Here is a 17,260-nt window from a genome sequence, read left to right as displayed (position 1 = left end):
AAACCTAGAAAATACTGATTTGAAAGAGTTTGAAGGCCAGGGACCGTGGCCCATGCCTGTAATCCCAGCACTTTGGGAGGCCGAGGCGGGTGGATCACGAAGTCAGGAGTTCAAGACCAGGCTGGCCAAGATGGTGAAACTCCATCTCTACTAAAAATACAAAAATTAGCCGGGCGTGGTGGCAGGCACCTGTAATCCCAGCTACTTGGGAGCCTGAGGGCAGAGAAGTGCTTGAACCTGGGAAGTGGAGGTTGCAGTGAGCTGAGATCGCACCACTACACTCCAGCCTGGGTTACAGAGAAAGACTCTGTCTCAAAAAAAAAAAAAAAAGTTTGAAGAAGTATTTGAGGTGAGAAAAGACACACTCAATGACATATACAAAACATGTTTTCTAGTATCAATGGATCATGGCATTATCCTCAAACTCCTCTGTTGCTACCATATTATTTTGTGAGATCCCTGAGTGCAGGGGCTCATTTTTTTTTTTTCTTAACTGTTGTATCCACCACACCTAGTATATGGCCTGAGACAGGTTTGGAAGCTGAAAGCACTTTAGGTAAAAGAATGAATAGTCAAGTTAAATAACTTCCAGGCCACTGTTGTTCCAATGGTAACTTAATTGGAAGAGTAATCACTAAGATGACTCATCGCATGTTGTGTCTGTCCATTTGCAAAGTGCACAAATATAGAAGAAACACGTTCTGTGGACCCTGGGATGTTCTAGATACTGGACTACAGTCATGAGCAAGACAAACAGCTCTTGCTCTCTCACAGCTGTCATTTTACTGGTGAGAAATATACTAATCTATAGATTATTCTGGATAGTGGTATATACAAAATAGAATAGAGTAGTAAGATAGAGATAAGAATGGAGAGTGTGGGTTAGAAGCATGGTCAGGGATGGCCTGTCTCAGCACGTAACATCAGAGTTTACATCTGCATGATAAGAAGCAGCCAGCTTTGGGATGTTCTGTAGGGATTGTGTTCTAGGAAGAGGGAATAGCAAGTGTAAAGGCTTCAGGTAGGAACAAGGTAGAAGTATTCCAGGAACAAAAAGAAGGCCAGGACTTTGGGAGGCCGAGGCAGGTGGATTACCCGAGGTCAGGAGTTCAAGACCAGCCTGGCCAACATGGCAAAACCCCGTCTCTACTAAAAATACAAAAATTAGCATGGCATGCTGGTGCACACCTGTAATCCCAGCTACTCAGGAGGCAGAGGCAAGAGAATTGCTTGAACCTGGGAGGCGGAGGTTACAGTGAGTCATGATCATACCACTACACTCCAGCCCGGGCAACTGAGTGAGACTCCATCTCAAAAAAAAAAAAAAAAAAAAAAGAGAGGTCAGGACGGCTGGAGTGGAATGAGGGAAGGGGACAGGCATAGGAGATGAAGTGGAGAAAAGGGCAAAGCCAAATTAGGCAGGTCTTGCAAATCCACTGCCTGATTGATTTTATTAGCTTTAAATGAAGTTTCTTTCACTAAATACTAAAGCTCATTTCCTTCAAGTTTAGTTAATCAAGATAAGAGTTGAAGTTTTAAAGGTTGTATTTATAGTGCTTACTGAGGAATTATGATATTAAGAAAGGAAATAGGGTCAGCACAGTGGCTTATGTCTGTAATCCTAGCACTTTGGGAGGCTGAGGTGGGAGGATTGCTGGAGCTCAGGCCATCAAGGCTGTAGTGAGCCATGATTCCGCTAACTACACTACAGCCTGGGTGACAGAATGAGACACTGTTTCAAAAACAAAACAAAACAAAAAAAAAAAAAAAAAAGAGAAAGGAATTAAAGGAACCCTTTACAATACAATAATGCTCCCTATAGCTAGATGGGGTGCTTAGGACTTCTCCAGTAAGAAAATATTCGATTTATAACAAGCATTGGCAAACATTTTTTAGAGGGACAGAGAGTAAATATTTAACATTTGAGGGCCAAGTGGCAAAATGCAGGATAATATTATGTAGATAATTACATAACTTTTGTGTGCATGTGTGTTGTAACTACATAACCATTTTCGAATGTGCAATTCCTTGCATCTCCATTTATAATGTAAGCATTTAAAAATGTAAAACTCATACTTTGTTCATGCGCTATGCAAAAACAGGTGATAGGTCAGTTAGCTGTGGGCCATAATTTGCAAATACTGAGTTTATAGAAACATAAGAAATATTTTTCAACAAAATAATTGCCATTGGCACAAAAAAGGCGTAGCATATTCAAACTCCAAAGAACTTTTAGTTTGAGCTGTAACCAGCAAAAAAAAACAAAAAAAAATTTAAAAAAACTTGGATGATTCTGTTTTACGGAACGCAAATCCTACTGGTTTTGTATGTGCCAACTTAAGAAATAGTGTTTGCTGACATTCATAGCATAAACATTAACAGAGGTGATGCCTGTGATGGTTAAATTTTATGTGTCAACTTTGCTAGGTCATGGTGCCCAATTGTTTGGTCAAACACTCATCAAGATGACTGTGAAGGTATTTTGCTGATGAGATAAACATCTAGAGTTGACTTTAAAAGAGAACAGCAGTAATGTGAGTGGACCTCATCCAATCTGTTGAAGGCCAGAAGAACAGAAGCAAGTTTCCCAGAGACAAAGAATTCTGCTTCAAAAAGGTAACAGAAAATCTTGTCTGAGTTTCTTGCCTGCCAAGCTGCCCTTGCAGATTCCAGACATGCCAGCCCACCCAATCACGCATAGCCAATTGCTTAAAAATAAATCAAGTATCTATGTATGTAGATATGTATGTATGTATGTATGTATGTATGTATGTATCCTATTTGTTTTGCTTCTCTGGAGAACCCTGACTGATAAAATGCCTTTAGTGTTTATTTAAGTCTGAGATATTGGAAGTTACTGTGACTTTTTGGAATAAGGCCAAACTGTTTCATTTTAATTCCCAAGCCCTACGCTTCATCATTAAAGACAATATAAATATAGACTTGGTCTACACGTTGCAAGAGTCTGTGGTCCTGAATTTAGAGAGCAGTCAAGAATTTTGGGAGTTATAACCTTAAGATTGTATTCAAATCTTACATATCACCTGTCTTTGAAAAAGCCCTCTGTCCATAAATAGAATTTACAGTTGTTCAGCAATTGGATTCATTCTATATGCAAGTCTTTCTATTTGCATGTTTCTTCCCTTGGCCTTGTAAATAACCCAAATAAATCCTCTATGTATAGTTTATGGGAGTTCCTACTCTCAATTAGTAATAGAATGCCATAAAGTGGCTGTATCCATTGCAGAAAGAACTCTTCTCTCCTCATTAACTCATCGCTTCAGCGAACTCAGTGCCTAGGGGAACCCTCATCTTGTACCAGGGTTTCAGGCTGTGCGATATTTTTTTCCCCAAGAATTGAATGATTGTGCTATTGGGGAAATAGCATCATCTGTGACAGATAACTTCTTTATTGGGGAAGATGAGTAACAGTGACTGCAGTACTGATATCATACTTAAAAACCTAAAGGGGAAGGAAGGAGATAGCAGGTATCACCCAACACCTGTCCATAAAGCTGATGATTCATCATACCCAGATCATTCTGCAGGAATAATACATTCATTGTGTCATGGCTGCCAAATCTTCCCAAGTTTAATAGCTGCTGCAGACCCATGGTGCAGTAGAAGCCTCTGAATTAAGATGATTCAGTAGGTTCCAATTCATCCTAAATAAGTGGCTGTCTAGATAAATGAAGTTCATCAAATTGCAATGAATACCATATAACAACCTTGCTGGGATTGCATGCCCCTGGGACATGGACCGTGTCTAACTGTGTGCTAGGCAGCAACTCCTGTGCTAGGGCTTTGCAGTCTGTGTTAAATAATAACAATATGACAGTGTGTTTGCCCTGAGTCATTTTATTTTTTATCAGGAAAGTTAATGCTCTAACTACATCAATTAAGTCACTTAAATTTGACTGGTTAATGAAATGCCTTTATGGAATGCAGCCTTGGAATATTTTTTTTTAAGCAGCAAGGAAAAAAAAAGCAAAAAACAAAAATCACTATTAATTATATTTCAATGTTTTTAATAAAAGACAACTCAGATTCAGGTTTTATTTTAGTTAATAATCTGTATTGAGGAGATTTCCTCCGCTTTGCAGGGTTATCTTTGCCTAGATACTTTTTTTCTCTAACACGCTGCGGAGACACTAGGCTGGTGAAACAGTGTGGTTTCAGAGAAATTGAATTGTTGGAAAGTGACCCTGAGTCCTTACTCTGGAATGCTTGGACAAAGAGATAGTGGGGCCAGCTTCTCCTTCCACAGTGTTTTCCCCAGTGGAAGGAATTGCATCCAAGTTTGGCTTTCCCTGATCCAGGGCCTCCTCCTCTCCAGTAAGGGAACTATACTTCTCATGGTGCTACAGACTCCAGGTGCAGAGAATGCCTATAAAGGGCTGATACTCATATCCAGACTGTTGGATGCCAAGCAGCCTGTATGTTTTCCACAGACAGGATTGCTTTCTTACACTTGCCCATACAGTAGGGAGTAAGGAGTGGCGCATGGTCACTTCCATGGAATGGAGACTCACACTGCATGCACAGCCATGTCCTGGTCCTGGCCCAACTCTGCAGGATAATGAGAGGATCATGTGGATCTGTATCTTCCCTTTTCTAGCTAACCTTTGGCTAAAGTTTCTCCATTCTCCAAAACCTCCTTACTCCTACTACTTGCCCCTATTATGTGACATCATGGAATTCATCGTCAACTTTATCAGCAAGATGGGGTTGATCCAAAGGATCTGACTTGGCCTTTAAAGTCCTCAATTCTAGAAACTGCCTCAGTCCCCATAACCTGGCAGTGTCTTTTCTTTAAGATGATGTATCCCCTTAGCACTAACTAGGCTCATCTCCTTGGTCTAATGGTTTTCTTCCTGACACAGTGGGTGCTTTGCCATTTAAGAGTGAGGGTGCAGATGTTCAGGTGAAGCATGCGTTCTAGAACCTTCTCACTGCTCTTTACCCACTGTTTGGAGCAATGCTCTGCTGCTGTTTCTCCTCCAGTGGTATCCCTGCTGTGTTGGGCTGTGCAGCCTCCTTTTGTTTTGCTGCCGTGGGGCTATTCATGCACTTACAATAAAGCCTGTTTTCCATCTTGACATAGCAAACAGGAAAATGGAGTTTGGGATAATTATAATACCTCTACCAATGTTTCCCTTTCAGAAGCCAGATTGCAATGCTGAAATACATTTACATTTTACAAATGCTTTTGTGGTGTAAAGGGAAAAAAAACAATGGACTGAGAATTTGAATATGAGGTGTGAATCCCAACTCACTGCTTGGGAAATCCCTTCATTTCCCGGCTTCTTAGTTTTTGGATCCATGCAGTGGGAAGCTGGGGTGTGAAGAGTTACCATTAACCAACTTCTCCCAGAGAGTTTATATAAGGAGCAAGTAAGGTGCTGTGTTGAAAGTACCTTGTGAAGTTGAAAATGTTACAGAGGTGCCAGTTAGTGGATATCCTTTTGGGTAGAAGGAACAAAGGGTATTATTCCCATTAAAGACAGAGTAGCTGAGAAGTAGAAAGGTAAAGAGACTTGACCAAAGTTGTACAGTTAGTAAGTGACATCTGGGACTAGAACCCAGAATTTCTACCTTCAATTCTTTTCTCATTGAGAATAGTGAATCCTGATTAGAAGGAAAAACAAAACCCGAAACTACTGAGATTCTTGAGTTCTAGGAATTACTCATAGACTTTCATCACTTATTTCACTGCAGGTGGCAACCAGACAAGTTCAGCTGTCTTCCCCTAATGATTTGATTTTGATGTTCTGTGAGGTTAACAGAATCTTACATATGATGTCTCTAGGTATTTGAGGATAGAAAGAGTAAAGGGACTCTTTTAATCCACTTTTTCTACATGGGAAGAGGATGTCGTTTTTAAACATTTTATGCATCTCTGAGCCTCAGATTACTTTCACATTGACACTACCTAGTATATTCACCTCTTTCCTTCTTACTAGGTGTTTTTAGAGATCCTGCCTAGTTTTTAAAATAATTTCAATAGTACAAGAAATCTAGAACCTTGTGTGTGGCTCTGTAAAGTGCATTTACTTGCACAAATGACTGTCTCAATGAGGTTTTACCCATGGCAGGAGATGGAGGTCCTGTCACTGGGTGGTTTTTAACTTTGTTTCCAGGACCCAAGGTTCCCATCCTCTGTACTTTGTAAATCCTGAGTTAGATCAGGATTTTATTGGGCAATTTTCTCTTCCGTCTGGGACCAGCCTGGGTTCGGTATCACTGATCTATGTGGGTGATTCTATCTGGTTTGTTGTCTCCTTGCTCTCATACCCTTAGGATCTATAGGGCAAAGTCATGCTGTCAAGACACAGATCAGGAAGCTCTCTGAGCAAAGACTTTCTGTAAGTAGCAAGAACAGGAAAGACTCAGTTCAGGTTTGTTCCTCTTTAGCTGAGAGGAGCAGGATCCACTTGTACCTCATCTGACTCAGCACACCATATCCTTCTGGGCAATAAATCATATGGATTACCTGAAAAGTAGAAGCATGAAGGATCCAGTTCATACCATACCCAAGTGCCACTCTCAGGAATTCAAAACTCCTTTCTTCTTTAGGGTTAACTAACATTATACTTTCAAGCAAGGCAAACCAGTTATAGATGAGGCAAACCAGTTATAGATTTTTTTCCTTTCTCCTACGAATACATGAATGACAGGCTATTAAATGGATGGTGCTTATCAGCATTGATGTTCAAACATCATCAACTGTGTCTTGCATCTCTTACTTCAGACAACTACCAGGCGAGGCCAGCTGCCTTCACCTGATCATCTTGTCCTTGGCTACACAATGTCAGTAGAATGGAAGGAGATGTGAGGTGTATGTGCTGATGTAAATCTTTGGGCAGTGGTGACGTGGCATGTTAGAGATGTACGTAAGACCAGGCAGGAGAAGGCAGTGCTTTGGCCATGTAATAACATCTAAGGAACAGGCAAGAAACAGTTATAATGGGAAGAGTTTTGAAGTCATGGGAAAAACCATGTTTAGAGAGTGTTTGGCACAGATGTGCTTTCTAAACCAAAGGGGATAAAAACCTCTCAATCACTAGGAGTATAATTAGGCATCAGAGATATTTAGGAACCACCACAAGTTATTTATAAAAACTCTCACCCCATGTACTTCTCATTTCTCTTGGCTTTGTGAAATGGGAATTCAGAACAGAAACAGAAGAAACAGGAAAGGAAATTAAGATTTTGTTGCTGGGCTTCATGAGTTAAAGACAGAATTTCAAGATATTGCTGTCCAAGAGTTTGAGAATCTTTGTGCTATGTACATCGGCACTGACATCAGGAAACATTGCCTTCTGGATACCACTGTGAGACAAAGCACAGAGGCGAACCACACAGAGCAAGGCTAATGTACTGAAATATGGCTGTGGTCAGAGAAAGATGGAGACACCATCATAGACATTTCTAGCAGATAAATTTTCTTATACCTGCAGAGGTGTCAGAGATTGGGGTGCACTAACACTTTGTGTTTGTTTGGTGTAAACTGTCAGACCTAGCAGGGAATGTAATACGGCAAAGTAATTAGGAAGGAGATAGAAGAGTCAAATTGTCTGGGTTTGCATCCTTGTTGCATGGTTTACTAGCTGCATCAGTTAGCTATTGCCACAACAATGCTGAGTAACAAATCACTCCCAAACTCAGAAGCATGCCAAAAATAGAATCGTTTGCCTACTCAGATATCTGTGAGACAGCCAAGGTTTAGCTGATAAAAGCTGTGCTCATCTGTACTCGGTATCAGGCCACTGGTTCAGTTCAGGTGTACTGCATTTGCCTTTCATCCTTCTGAGACTGGCAGGCTGCTTGGGTCATGTTCTTTTAATAGCGAAGATAGAAGTGCAAGAGTGAAAGTCCAACCACAAGCAAGCTTCTTCACACTTTGCTTATGTCACAAGTCACACAGTCCTAAAATAAGGAGACATACACTCAACTTTCTATGAGACCAAATCAAGTATCATGACCAAGTTCAACATCAGTGGGACAGGGAGGGACAATCTTCCAAGGGAAGAGTGGGTTGGAGAAAAAGGGGTGAATGTTTGAGGACCAATAATCTACCATACTGGCTCTGTGGTCTTCAGCAGTTTGTTTATCCTCTTTTCATCTCAGTTTGCTCATCTGAAAAACAGGAAAATAAAGGTGCTCAACACAAATGTAAGGTTTAAATTGGAATAATATATTTGAAGTGATTAGGAAAGTTCCTGGCCTATAATTATATAATAAATGTTAGCTATTATTTCTATCCATCTATCGTCTATCTATCCAATCTATCTATCATCTATCTATCTATCATCTATCTATCCACCCATCCATCTACCTACCTACCTACCTTGCTACCTATTTATGATCTGTCATCTTTCATAGATTTTATTGTGTTACCTCCTTGCTGGAGTCACACTTGGTTATTAATATCTGAATGTTGTAATACTCAGGTTTCTTAGTTGTAAGCAATGAAAATGACTCTGTTAGATTGAAACATATAAATAACTCAATTAAAAAATACTGCAAATGAACCTCAGAAAGTCATCAAGATAGCAGCAGAAAATTTCACTTTGGGCCATCCATTTATAAGGATATTGCTCTCATTCACACTGAATACTGGATGCCATCATCGTTCTACTTTTGCCTCTGGCCTTGGGCACATGTAAGCTGGATGTTGAGTAGACTCTTCACTGTCCCAGCTACTTCCTGGTAGAAGTCCCTAGAAGATGCATCCTACTGAGGGAGAGCAGGCCACATGCACATGAAAAGGGCTTTGGAAAAGTGAATTTTGATTTTTGCTTTTTTTGACATTTCTAATGGAGTTATATAAAACATTTCTCAATGTTTGAGGGATTTCCTCTGATATAATTTTTGAAGGCAGACAACTTAACTTTGGGCCAGGAACTTTCCTAATCTCTTCAAATACATTATTCCAATTTAATCCTTACTTTTGTGTCGAGCACCTTTATTTTCCTGTTTTTTATATATGAGGTAGACCAAAATGTCAAAGACCGATGCAGCTGTGGTATCCAGTACCCAAATTCAGGTTTTACTTCTGGATGATGGCTTCTGGAAGGTTTACAAAGGGTTATGAGTGTTTCCTTGTGAGTAATGAATGGTCTGAGGGTGAAACTTCCCCTCATTGGTTTTGTAGCTTTTTGTTTCTCTTCTTAGCACTCACGCTAATTGTGGGTGATTTTCAGTTTTCTCTAATTTTGAGTGATTTTCAGTTTTCCCTAATTTTTATAATCAAGTGGTTTATCTTACTGGGTTCAAACAACTAATTTGAAATCAAGCCCCTGAGTTTCAATATTAAGCTTTTACCTCTCCTTAGTGTGTATCATGGGGTACATGTAGAAGTTATCAGAAATTAGTAACTGAACATAATTTTACCATGTGGACCCAATCAGGCATTACTAAAAGGAGGTACCGAAATGGATAGGCATGCAGATATTATTCTTAGTTGGTCACATAACAATGACTTTATGGATCTGGTTTCCTGGCAGCTATAGGTTAGTTTGAATCAGCCAGACAAGTACCCCTTTTCTGGGAGAGTAAAAATTGCATAACCTCAGGATGAATTTTGGTTCTTCACTTTGCTAGCTGTCTGTCCTTGGGAATGTTAGCTAACTTTTCCAAGATTTAGTTTTTTAAATCCCAGGAATATCACAATTCGTACTTTAAAGTTTCTTGTAAGCCTTAAAGAAAATGCGTATTAATATTGGGCAACATTTTTTTTTTCTTACCATTCTGTTCTAGCCAGTCTTTCTTTTTTTTTTTTCCTCTTGCTTGAACGAGACAAGTTCCTTCCTGTCTCAGGGTCTTTTTTATGCTCTTTACCACTTATGTTGCCACTACAAAGTTTTATTTATTCATTTATATAGCAGATATTTATTAAGTGCCATCTCTGTGCCAAGCATTGTTTTAGGTGCTAGGGATGTATCAAAGCATAAAATAAACAAGAATGCTTTCCTGCTTAGAGTTTACATTCTATTTAGGAGAGAGAGTCTCAAATTAACATGTAAAATGGGAATACAAGCTAAAGAGAAACATAAATCAGGGGCAGGGATAGAAAGGGTTAGGGTTGGCTCTCTAGTTTAATTGAGATAGGTACAGATTACGTGTGCCCTGTGCACCTTGGCACCCTAAAATTCCCAGCCCCTTGCAGTGAGATGGGGCTATATTACTAGGTTTGGCCAATGGATCCATAGTCAAAGTGATGTGGTCACTTCCGTTTAGGGCATTGAAGAGTGCCTATGCATCCTTCATGGCTGTTCTGTCACTGTAACAAGAAGGCTGGCCATGTGCTCTAATAGTGCCAGTAAAAGATGGCAGAGCCTTCATCAACCTGACTCCCTCAGTGATTGTGTGGAAAACCGTCCGCCTGACAAGCCCACTGTAAACATGTAATACAATATGAGTAAGAAATATATATTTGTTGTGTTAAGCCAGTAATTGGGTGTTAATTTGTTACCACCATGTTACCTAGCTTATCCTGACTAATACGGCTGGTTACACAAGAACTCACTTTTGAGTGACTGTCTAAATGAGGTGAGGGAGTAAGCAGGTTTTTCATCTTTTGATTTCAACTTTCAAATCTTTCCTTATCATTTGTTTGCAGTCACAAGACCTTAAAACTGAACAAGTACAGGGACTACTTTTTCTTTTTCATTGCACTTCAGCATACTGTGAATTCAATACTTATTTGTAAAGTGAATAAATATACAAATGAATGAATGAATTGCACCAAATAATTCTTGGGACCAGCCTGGACAACAAAGCAAGATTCCATCAAAAAAAAAAAAAAAAAAAAAAAAAAAACCTGGATGATGGTGTGCATCTGTAGTTTCAGCTACTCAGGAGGCTGATAAAACATGACACATAAATAAAAAGATTCAAAAAAATTATTGGGACAAAAAAATTTTTTAAGGTAAATATTATTGCATGTAATGTATTGCTATTTCAACATTTAATCTCCCCTTTTTCTTTCTTTCTTTTTCTTTCTTGCCTTGCCTTGCCTTGCCTCGCCTCTCCCCGCCCCGCCCTGCCCCGCCCCGCCCCTTTCCCTTTCCTTTTCCCTTTCCCTTTCCCTTTCCCTTTCCCTTTCCCTTTCCTTTACAGGATCTTGCTCTTTTGCCCAGGCTGCAATGCAGTAGAGCAGTCCTAGCTCACTGCAGGCTCAAACTCCAGGGTTCCAGCGATCCTCCCACCTCAGCCCCCAGAGTAGCTGAGGCCACAGGCATGTGTCACCATGCGTGGCTAATTTTTCAAAACAGGGTCACTATATTGCCTAGGCATGTTTTGGACTTCTGAACTCAAGTGATCTTCCTGCCTCGGCCTCCCAAAACACTGGGATTACAGGCGTGAGCCCCCACACCCAGCCTAATCTTTTTTTTTTTTTTGGTCTCTCTTATTTCATGCTCTTCTTCAAATAAAAATGATAATACATATTTACTTAAAATGTTTTGGTTAACAACAATATTAATTATGAGATGCATTTGGACATAAGGGAAACAGGAGTTATGTTGGAGCTGAGGGGCTAATGTGTATATCAGTTTTATGGCTATTGATGTATAGTTGATGGCAGTTAATAATAGCTAACAACCATTTATTGAAAAATTACTATGTTCCATTATGATACTAAGCCACATGTACTAACTTGTTTAATCTTCATAATGGCTCCAATAGTAGGTTTCATGGTTTTCCCCATTTTATAGTCATGGAAAGATTGAGAAACTTTCCCTAGTGACACAGCTAGTAAATGACAGAGCCAAAACTTGAGCCCAGCTACTCTTATTCCCAAGCTGTGCCATTTATAGTTCCACCATACAGACTCCTCCTGGACCATCCTGCCTCTAGATGATCTACTGGAAGTAGCAAAGACTTCAACAGAAAGGTGGGTGGCTTTAATCTTATGCTTTGCCATTCATGTGACTCAGCCTTTCTAAATATGTCTGCTTTTCTCTGGGTCTGTCTGCTTCTCTCACCATGAACTCACTTACTCCTTCTCTCTATAAATCTCTCTGAACTTGCCCACTTTGCTTATATTCTCATTCCTCATAACCTCAGTGACTGCTCATGCCTTGGCCCTCTATCATTACTTCTCTCTATAAATTCTTTCTGATTCTTTCAGAACTCAAGCAAAAGTTTGTCAGGCTCTTGGACTCCACTCACATTTTGACACCAGCCCAGGTCATAATTTCTTGGCCACCTCATAGGCCACATGTGAAGTGTGGCTGCCCAATCATTCAGTCATCTAAGCTTTATGGTGGAAACAGTGTTCCCTAAGAATTGCTGGAGTTCAGTGCTTGGTTGAAGCTGTTTACTTTATTTTTTTTATTTATTTTTTTCTGAGACGGAGTCTCGCTGTGTCGCCCAGGCTGGAGTGCAGTGGCCGGATCTCGGCTCACTGCAAGCTCCGCCTCCTGGGTTCACGCCATTCTCCTGCCTCAGCCTCCCAAGTAGCTGGGACTACAGGCGCCTGCCACCTCGCCCGGCTAGTTTTTTGTATTTTTTAGTAGAGACGGGGTTTCACCGTGTCAGCCAGGATGGTCTCGATCTCCTGACCTCGTGATCCGCCCATCTCGGCCTCCCAATGTGCTGGGATTACAGGCTTGAGCCACCGCGCCCGGCGAAGCTGTTTACTTTAAAAAGTTTATGGGCATGGCAGGGATAACAACTAATGTATGTACCATTATTAAATGTCTGTGATGAGCATGAGCCTGGCATCACATAAGGCACCTTAGAGACATTGGATTATATAACCATGGCCTTTCAGAGTAGGCGCCATCATTATTTCCATTTTACAGACAGAGATACTGTATCTTTTAAACTTGCCCCAGAGTCCATGGCAAGAAAATAGCAGAGCAGGTATTCAGACTGTTTTGACATTTTTATTGTACTAAACCAGAAGTTTTCTTTGCACATGTTTATTTTATTTAAAAACCTCTACTCCCCTTCTATCTGACATAAATAGAACACTTGAAAGTCACCACTACTGTCAGTATTAGAGACATGTCAAATGCTGTCACTTAGCCAGAAAGCTGCTTTGGAATAACTGTAATATTATACAACATGACAAGCTCTCATCCACAGTGGTAACTTTAAAACCATGGGCATGGGGCTTGTGCAAAACCCTAAAGCCATTAGCTAAAATCCCAGAGCTAAAAGGCTGAAGAATTAACCACTGAACCCAGTAGAGCCTCAGCCCTGGATAGTAGAGGCCACTCTGCACTGGTAGGTTATTTTCATTCAAGGCAAAATATGTGCCGACATTCAGTTTTCTGTTCTGGAGCTAGCTGGGCACATTATCTTCTCAGTATGGATTGGATGAGGGAAGTGAGAAACAAACAGCAAATTCTTGGCAGCCAAAGGCAGGCAGGCAACAGAGAGGGGAGAAGAGCTGTCAGGGACTGAGGAGGAGTAATTTGACTCTTGTGATGTTCTTGCCATTTTTTGTCAGTCATCAGCTTGCTGTTAGCAACTATCTTCTTGATAAACTAAGGGTGAAAGGAAACCACAGAGGAAAAAGACTGGAAGAGGTTATCTAATCCTGCCTTTATTCTGATCGTCACTGCCAACAGCCAGGTTTTTAGCAGTTGAGGTAATTCCAGGAACGAAAGTGCCCAAATTACAGAAACAACAACATTGAATTACATGAATGATAAAAAGAAATCCTCATAATTATGGATAGCATGAAGGTCCCAAATTAGCATAGGCTTAATGTAAGGTTTGCTACATTTATTTTTCTATATTTGTTCTGTGTAGTGTTGACCGATTTTCTTCTTGTTCACAGTATGGTGACCAGCAGCATCCAGCCTATGTGTTTCCTCCTTCAGGAAGAGAGAATACCCCTCTCAGTGTTTCTCCCAGAGAGCAAAGGAGATTCTCTCCCAAAAGCCCAGCTCAGATACTCTCCAGCCTCCTTTGTACCACTTGAATCTCATGCTTATTCCCAATCCAATTACTATGGCTTTGCTGTGGACTTCGCTGATTGACTTAAGCTAATTAAGAATCACCCTTGGAGCTGAGGATGAAATCATCTCACCCAATCTGGAAACTGTACGTGGGTGGAAGGGTTGTTGTCTAGAAATCCTGTTGATCACTAGGAAAGGAAATATATACGGAGTGACAACCACAGATCACATGAGGACTTTGTCAAATCACAGCTGGAGTCCTGCAAATCTCCTAATTGAGCTCCTTGCCACTGGTTTTGTCCCTTCTGTTGCATGTTTGATACTGCTCCTGATGACAACAAAACGAAACTTAAGCAGCTCACATGGCATACAAACTCCATTTAAACTACTTCCTAGCTACCTTCCGGTTCCCTTTTTATCCCTTCCCCACAATGAACTATGTGAAGCTCCCTAAACACTTCCAATCTTCTCTACCTGGATAATTGTTTACGATTTTTCAAGAGTCAGCATCAACTTTTCCCTCTGGAGGCCTCTCATGACCTCACCACCTTGGGTTAGTTTCCCCTACTCTGTGCTTTCATAGCAATCTGAGTTTATGCTGTATCACAGAAACATCGATTTGATAATTTTTCTTTCCCTTCAAGTATGCAAGCTCCCTAAAGGAAAGGCCCACAGTCTTGTATCCTTAGTACCTGGGACTCCACATGCATGGTGTAAGCATACAGTCACTAAAGGTGTGTTTACAGAATGATTCTATTTGCCATTAAACTCTGCTAAGTTGTGTGGGCACAATGAGAGCAGAAAACAAATGTAAACCTTGGTTGATACTGTCATAGAGCCTGTTCACTAAAAGAATAAATGAAGACATGTAAGACAGAATGTGAACCATCTTCCAGCATCTCAAGACGTAAATTAAGAAGAGCATGAAACCAATCTTTGTTCACGAGACTTATAAAATAAGCAGCTTTCCTGTGCTTACCACTTAAAAAAAAAAGGTAATTATATTTTTACTATATTCTGCCCAGTTTTTCTTCCTTTATCCTCCAAGAAAAGTGGAGGGTAAGATATAGCGGGTTGGTAGGGGGTGGGAAATATGGGATAGGGTTGGTTGGTCTTCACCCGGAGATGTCTGTGGAAATATGTGGATACCTGCATACATGGCAACTATGGTAATTCTTTGTGAACATCCAGTTGCCATCCCTTTAAGCAGGTTGAGTGTTTAACAGTGGATAACTCTTCCCTAGAGTACTAGTCAATTTTCTTGTGTGAGAATCAGAAAGCCTATTTAATACCAGGTACTCATTCCAAGGCTGAAAAGAAAAAAGAATATTATATTAAGTGGAAATGTAGTAAATTTACTACTGATCTAAATCTTGCCTTGCTATTCTGCCAGTGTTTTATTTCAATTCACTGCCAGATAAAGTTGCAACTAATTTTTAAACTAATATTTAACGTTGGAGAGATTTAGGGATATAATTTTTACTAGTATCAATGATACATTAACCAAATTAATTAAATACTAGCTTATACTGAAAAAAAATAAATGAACAAAGGATTTTTTAATGCAGTGGTCTCAATTTATTGTTTTTTTTTTCCTTTGTTACTCAGTTGCCAGTTCTCAGAATTCAATCTGCACTAGGTACCCCAGTCATTAGTATGAATTAGCAACACTCCACTGTAATTCACTGTAATTCACCAGAGATGGAGTTTTGATAAATGGTAAAAGGGTTTTAAGAGAGATCAGTGTTGTGAAGCCCAGTTACAGGGAGACCAGGTCTCTTTGGTAACTAGGTTTTTCTTTGGTTTCCCCATCTTGCATTCCCTATCATCTTATAAAAGAAAAAAGATAACATAAATGAAATCCTTAATAAAAATCTGAATCTGAACCTAAGTTTTAATAAACTTAACATTAATAAAGAGTTTGGGTGATTAGAATAAGGACTTCTAATCAATCCAGACAGATAAGATCACAGCCATAATTGCATTGGCTGTTATAATTTCCTTTTCATTTACTTGTACCAAATGGAAAATAAAGTCTTGAGATGTCTACAAATGGAAATGAAAATAATGGTTTTCAGTGATAATTTGATAGGAAGTAATTGGCCACCTGAAGGGAAAAACCCTCACCGTGGAAATAATTACAAATAATTGGTTACTGTAAGATTGGACTATATTTGATGCACTCAGTACAATAAATACTCTTAACTAAAGATGTCACCATGGAGGTCTGAGAGTATTACGAACCATGTAAATCAGAGACAATACAAGAGTTTACAGACTGGCTAGTCATGGTCCAACTTTGATCTATACATATTACTTATTTGGCCAACAAAATTACTTTGACTTATATTTTAATTAGCTGTCAATACTTTGAAAGTGGAAGATGAATGAAGTCAGGATTTGTAGTTTTTCTTTTGAAAAAATTAAAATATCAGGCAACACTGGCATCTTATTGCCATAATTGCAACAATCCTGTCAAACTGGGACAAGCACTAGAATTACCCACAGCCCTGGTTGATCCGCTTCATGCATTGAGAAGTTAGTATGGCCCTTATAGGTGTTTGAGTTGGTGACTCTAGCTCTGATAACATTTTCTGTACTCATATGTAAATTTTGAGATCGTTTGGTAAGTTCACATTTTGTAACTTGGTTCATCTCACAATAACTTTTTAGAATAAATATCATTTACAGAAAAATAAAGTATGACTTTATTTAAGTAACTTACCCAGGGAGATAAGTCAGTAGTAAAATGAAGCCAGTACATGAACCCAGATCTCTTGACAATTAATCACCTTATCTTTCTACTGAGCCCCGCTCACTCTGGTCTGAGATCAATTGTAATGCTCTCAGTGAAAGTAAGCCTCCTGTATTTGGAGCCTAAAGTACTAGCATTTGGCATCTTTGATAAAATAATTTGTTTTATGTGAGAAATGGCCAAGAATTAAGATACGCTTCAGAATTCTGGCCCATAAGAAAACTTCTGCAAAGTGTCTTGGGACCATTTGTTAGTTAAACAAATGATTAATTTGTAATTCCTAACTTTAAACACAGGATATTAGGTTTTGCAACTGGTGGATATAGTGCTTTCTTTCACTAGGTACTTAGATTTTATATTTTAATTTGAGCTGTGTTTTAGGGAGACCAGAACCTTGAACAAGTTGAGCAGATTATGTTTCAAGTGGAACCTCCTTTAAATAAGATTACATGAAATATGACATACACAGTATTTTGGAATCCTTAGGGACCTCTGAGAATATTCTCAGCAAACATTATAGAACAGAAGAAAATTTTGTGTTAAACAATGTTCTTGTAAGCTAGCCTCTTGGAATCTTGTCAGTCCT

At 39.6% G+C, this 17,260-nt stretch overlaps 1 protein-coding gene across 2 annotated transcripts in view; it reads left to right on the top strand.

The window, feature by feature from the left end:
* LOC114678261 (uncharacterized) overlaps positions 1 to 16,765 on the top strand; it is a 36,084-nt gene extending 19,319 nt beyond the window's left edge. Inside the window, exons 5-7 of one of the 2 annotated variants that reach the window (XM_078002602.1) lie at positions 2,428 to 2,616; positions 11,125 to 11,899; positions 13,799 to 16,765. In XM_078002602.1, coding sequence (XP_077858728.1) covers positions 2,428 to 2,489 — 62 coding nt within the window. In that variant the 3' untranslated portion in view covers positions 2,490 to 2,616; positions 11,125 to 11,899; positions 13,799 to 16,765. The remainder of the gene's footprint in view (positions 1 to 2,427; positions 2,617 to 11,124; positions 11,900 to 13,798) is intronic. The other variant, XM_078002603.1, reaches the window with a different exon arrangement.
* Positions 16,766 to 17,260: the final 495 nt, after the last annotated feature.

This window comes from Macaca mulatta, chromosome 5, assembly GCF_049350105.2.
Source record: "Macaca mulatta isolate MMU2019108-1 chromosome 5, T2T-MMU8v2.0, whole genome shotgun sequence".
Taxonomy (NCBI): domain Eukaryota; kingdom Metazoa; phylum Chordata; class Mammalia; order Primates; family Cercopithecidae; genus Macaca; species Macaca mulatta.
Note: the sequence above shows the minus strand (reverse complement) of the source record. Positions and strands in the feature narration are given on the sequence as shown.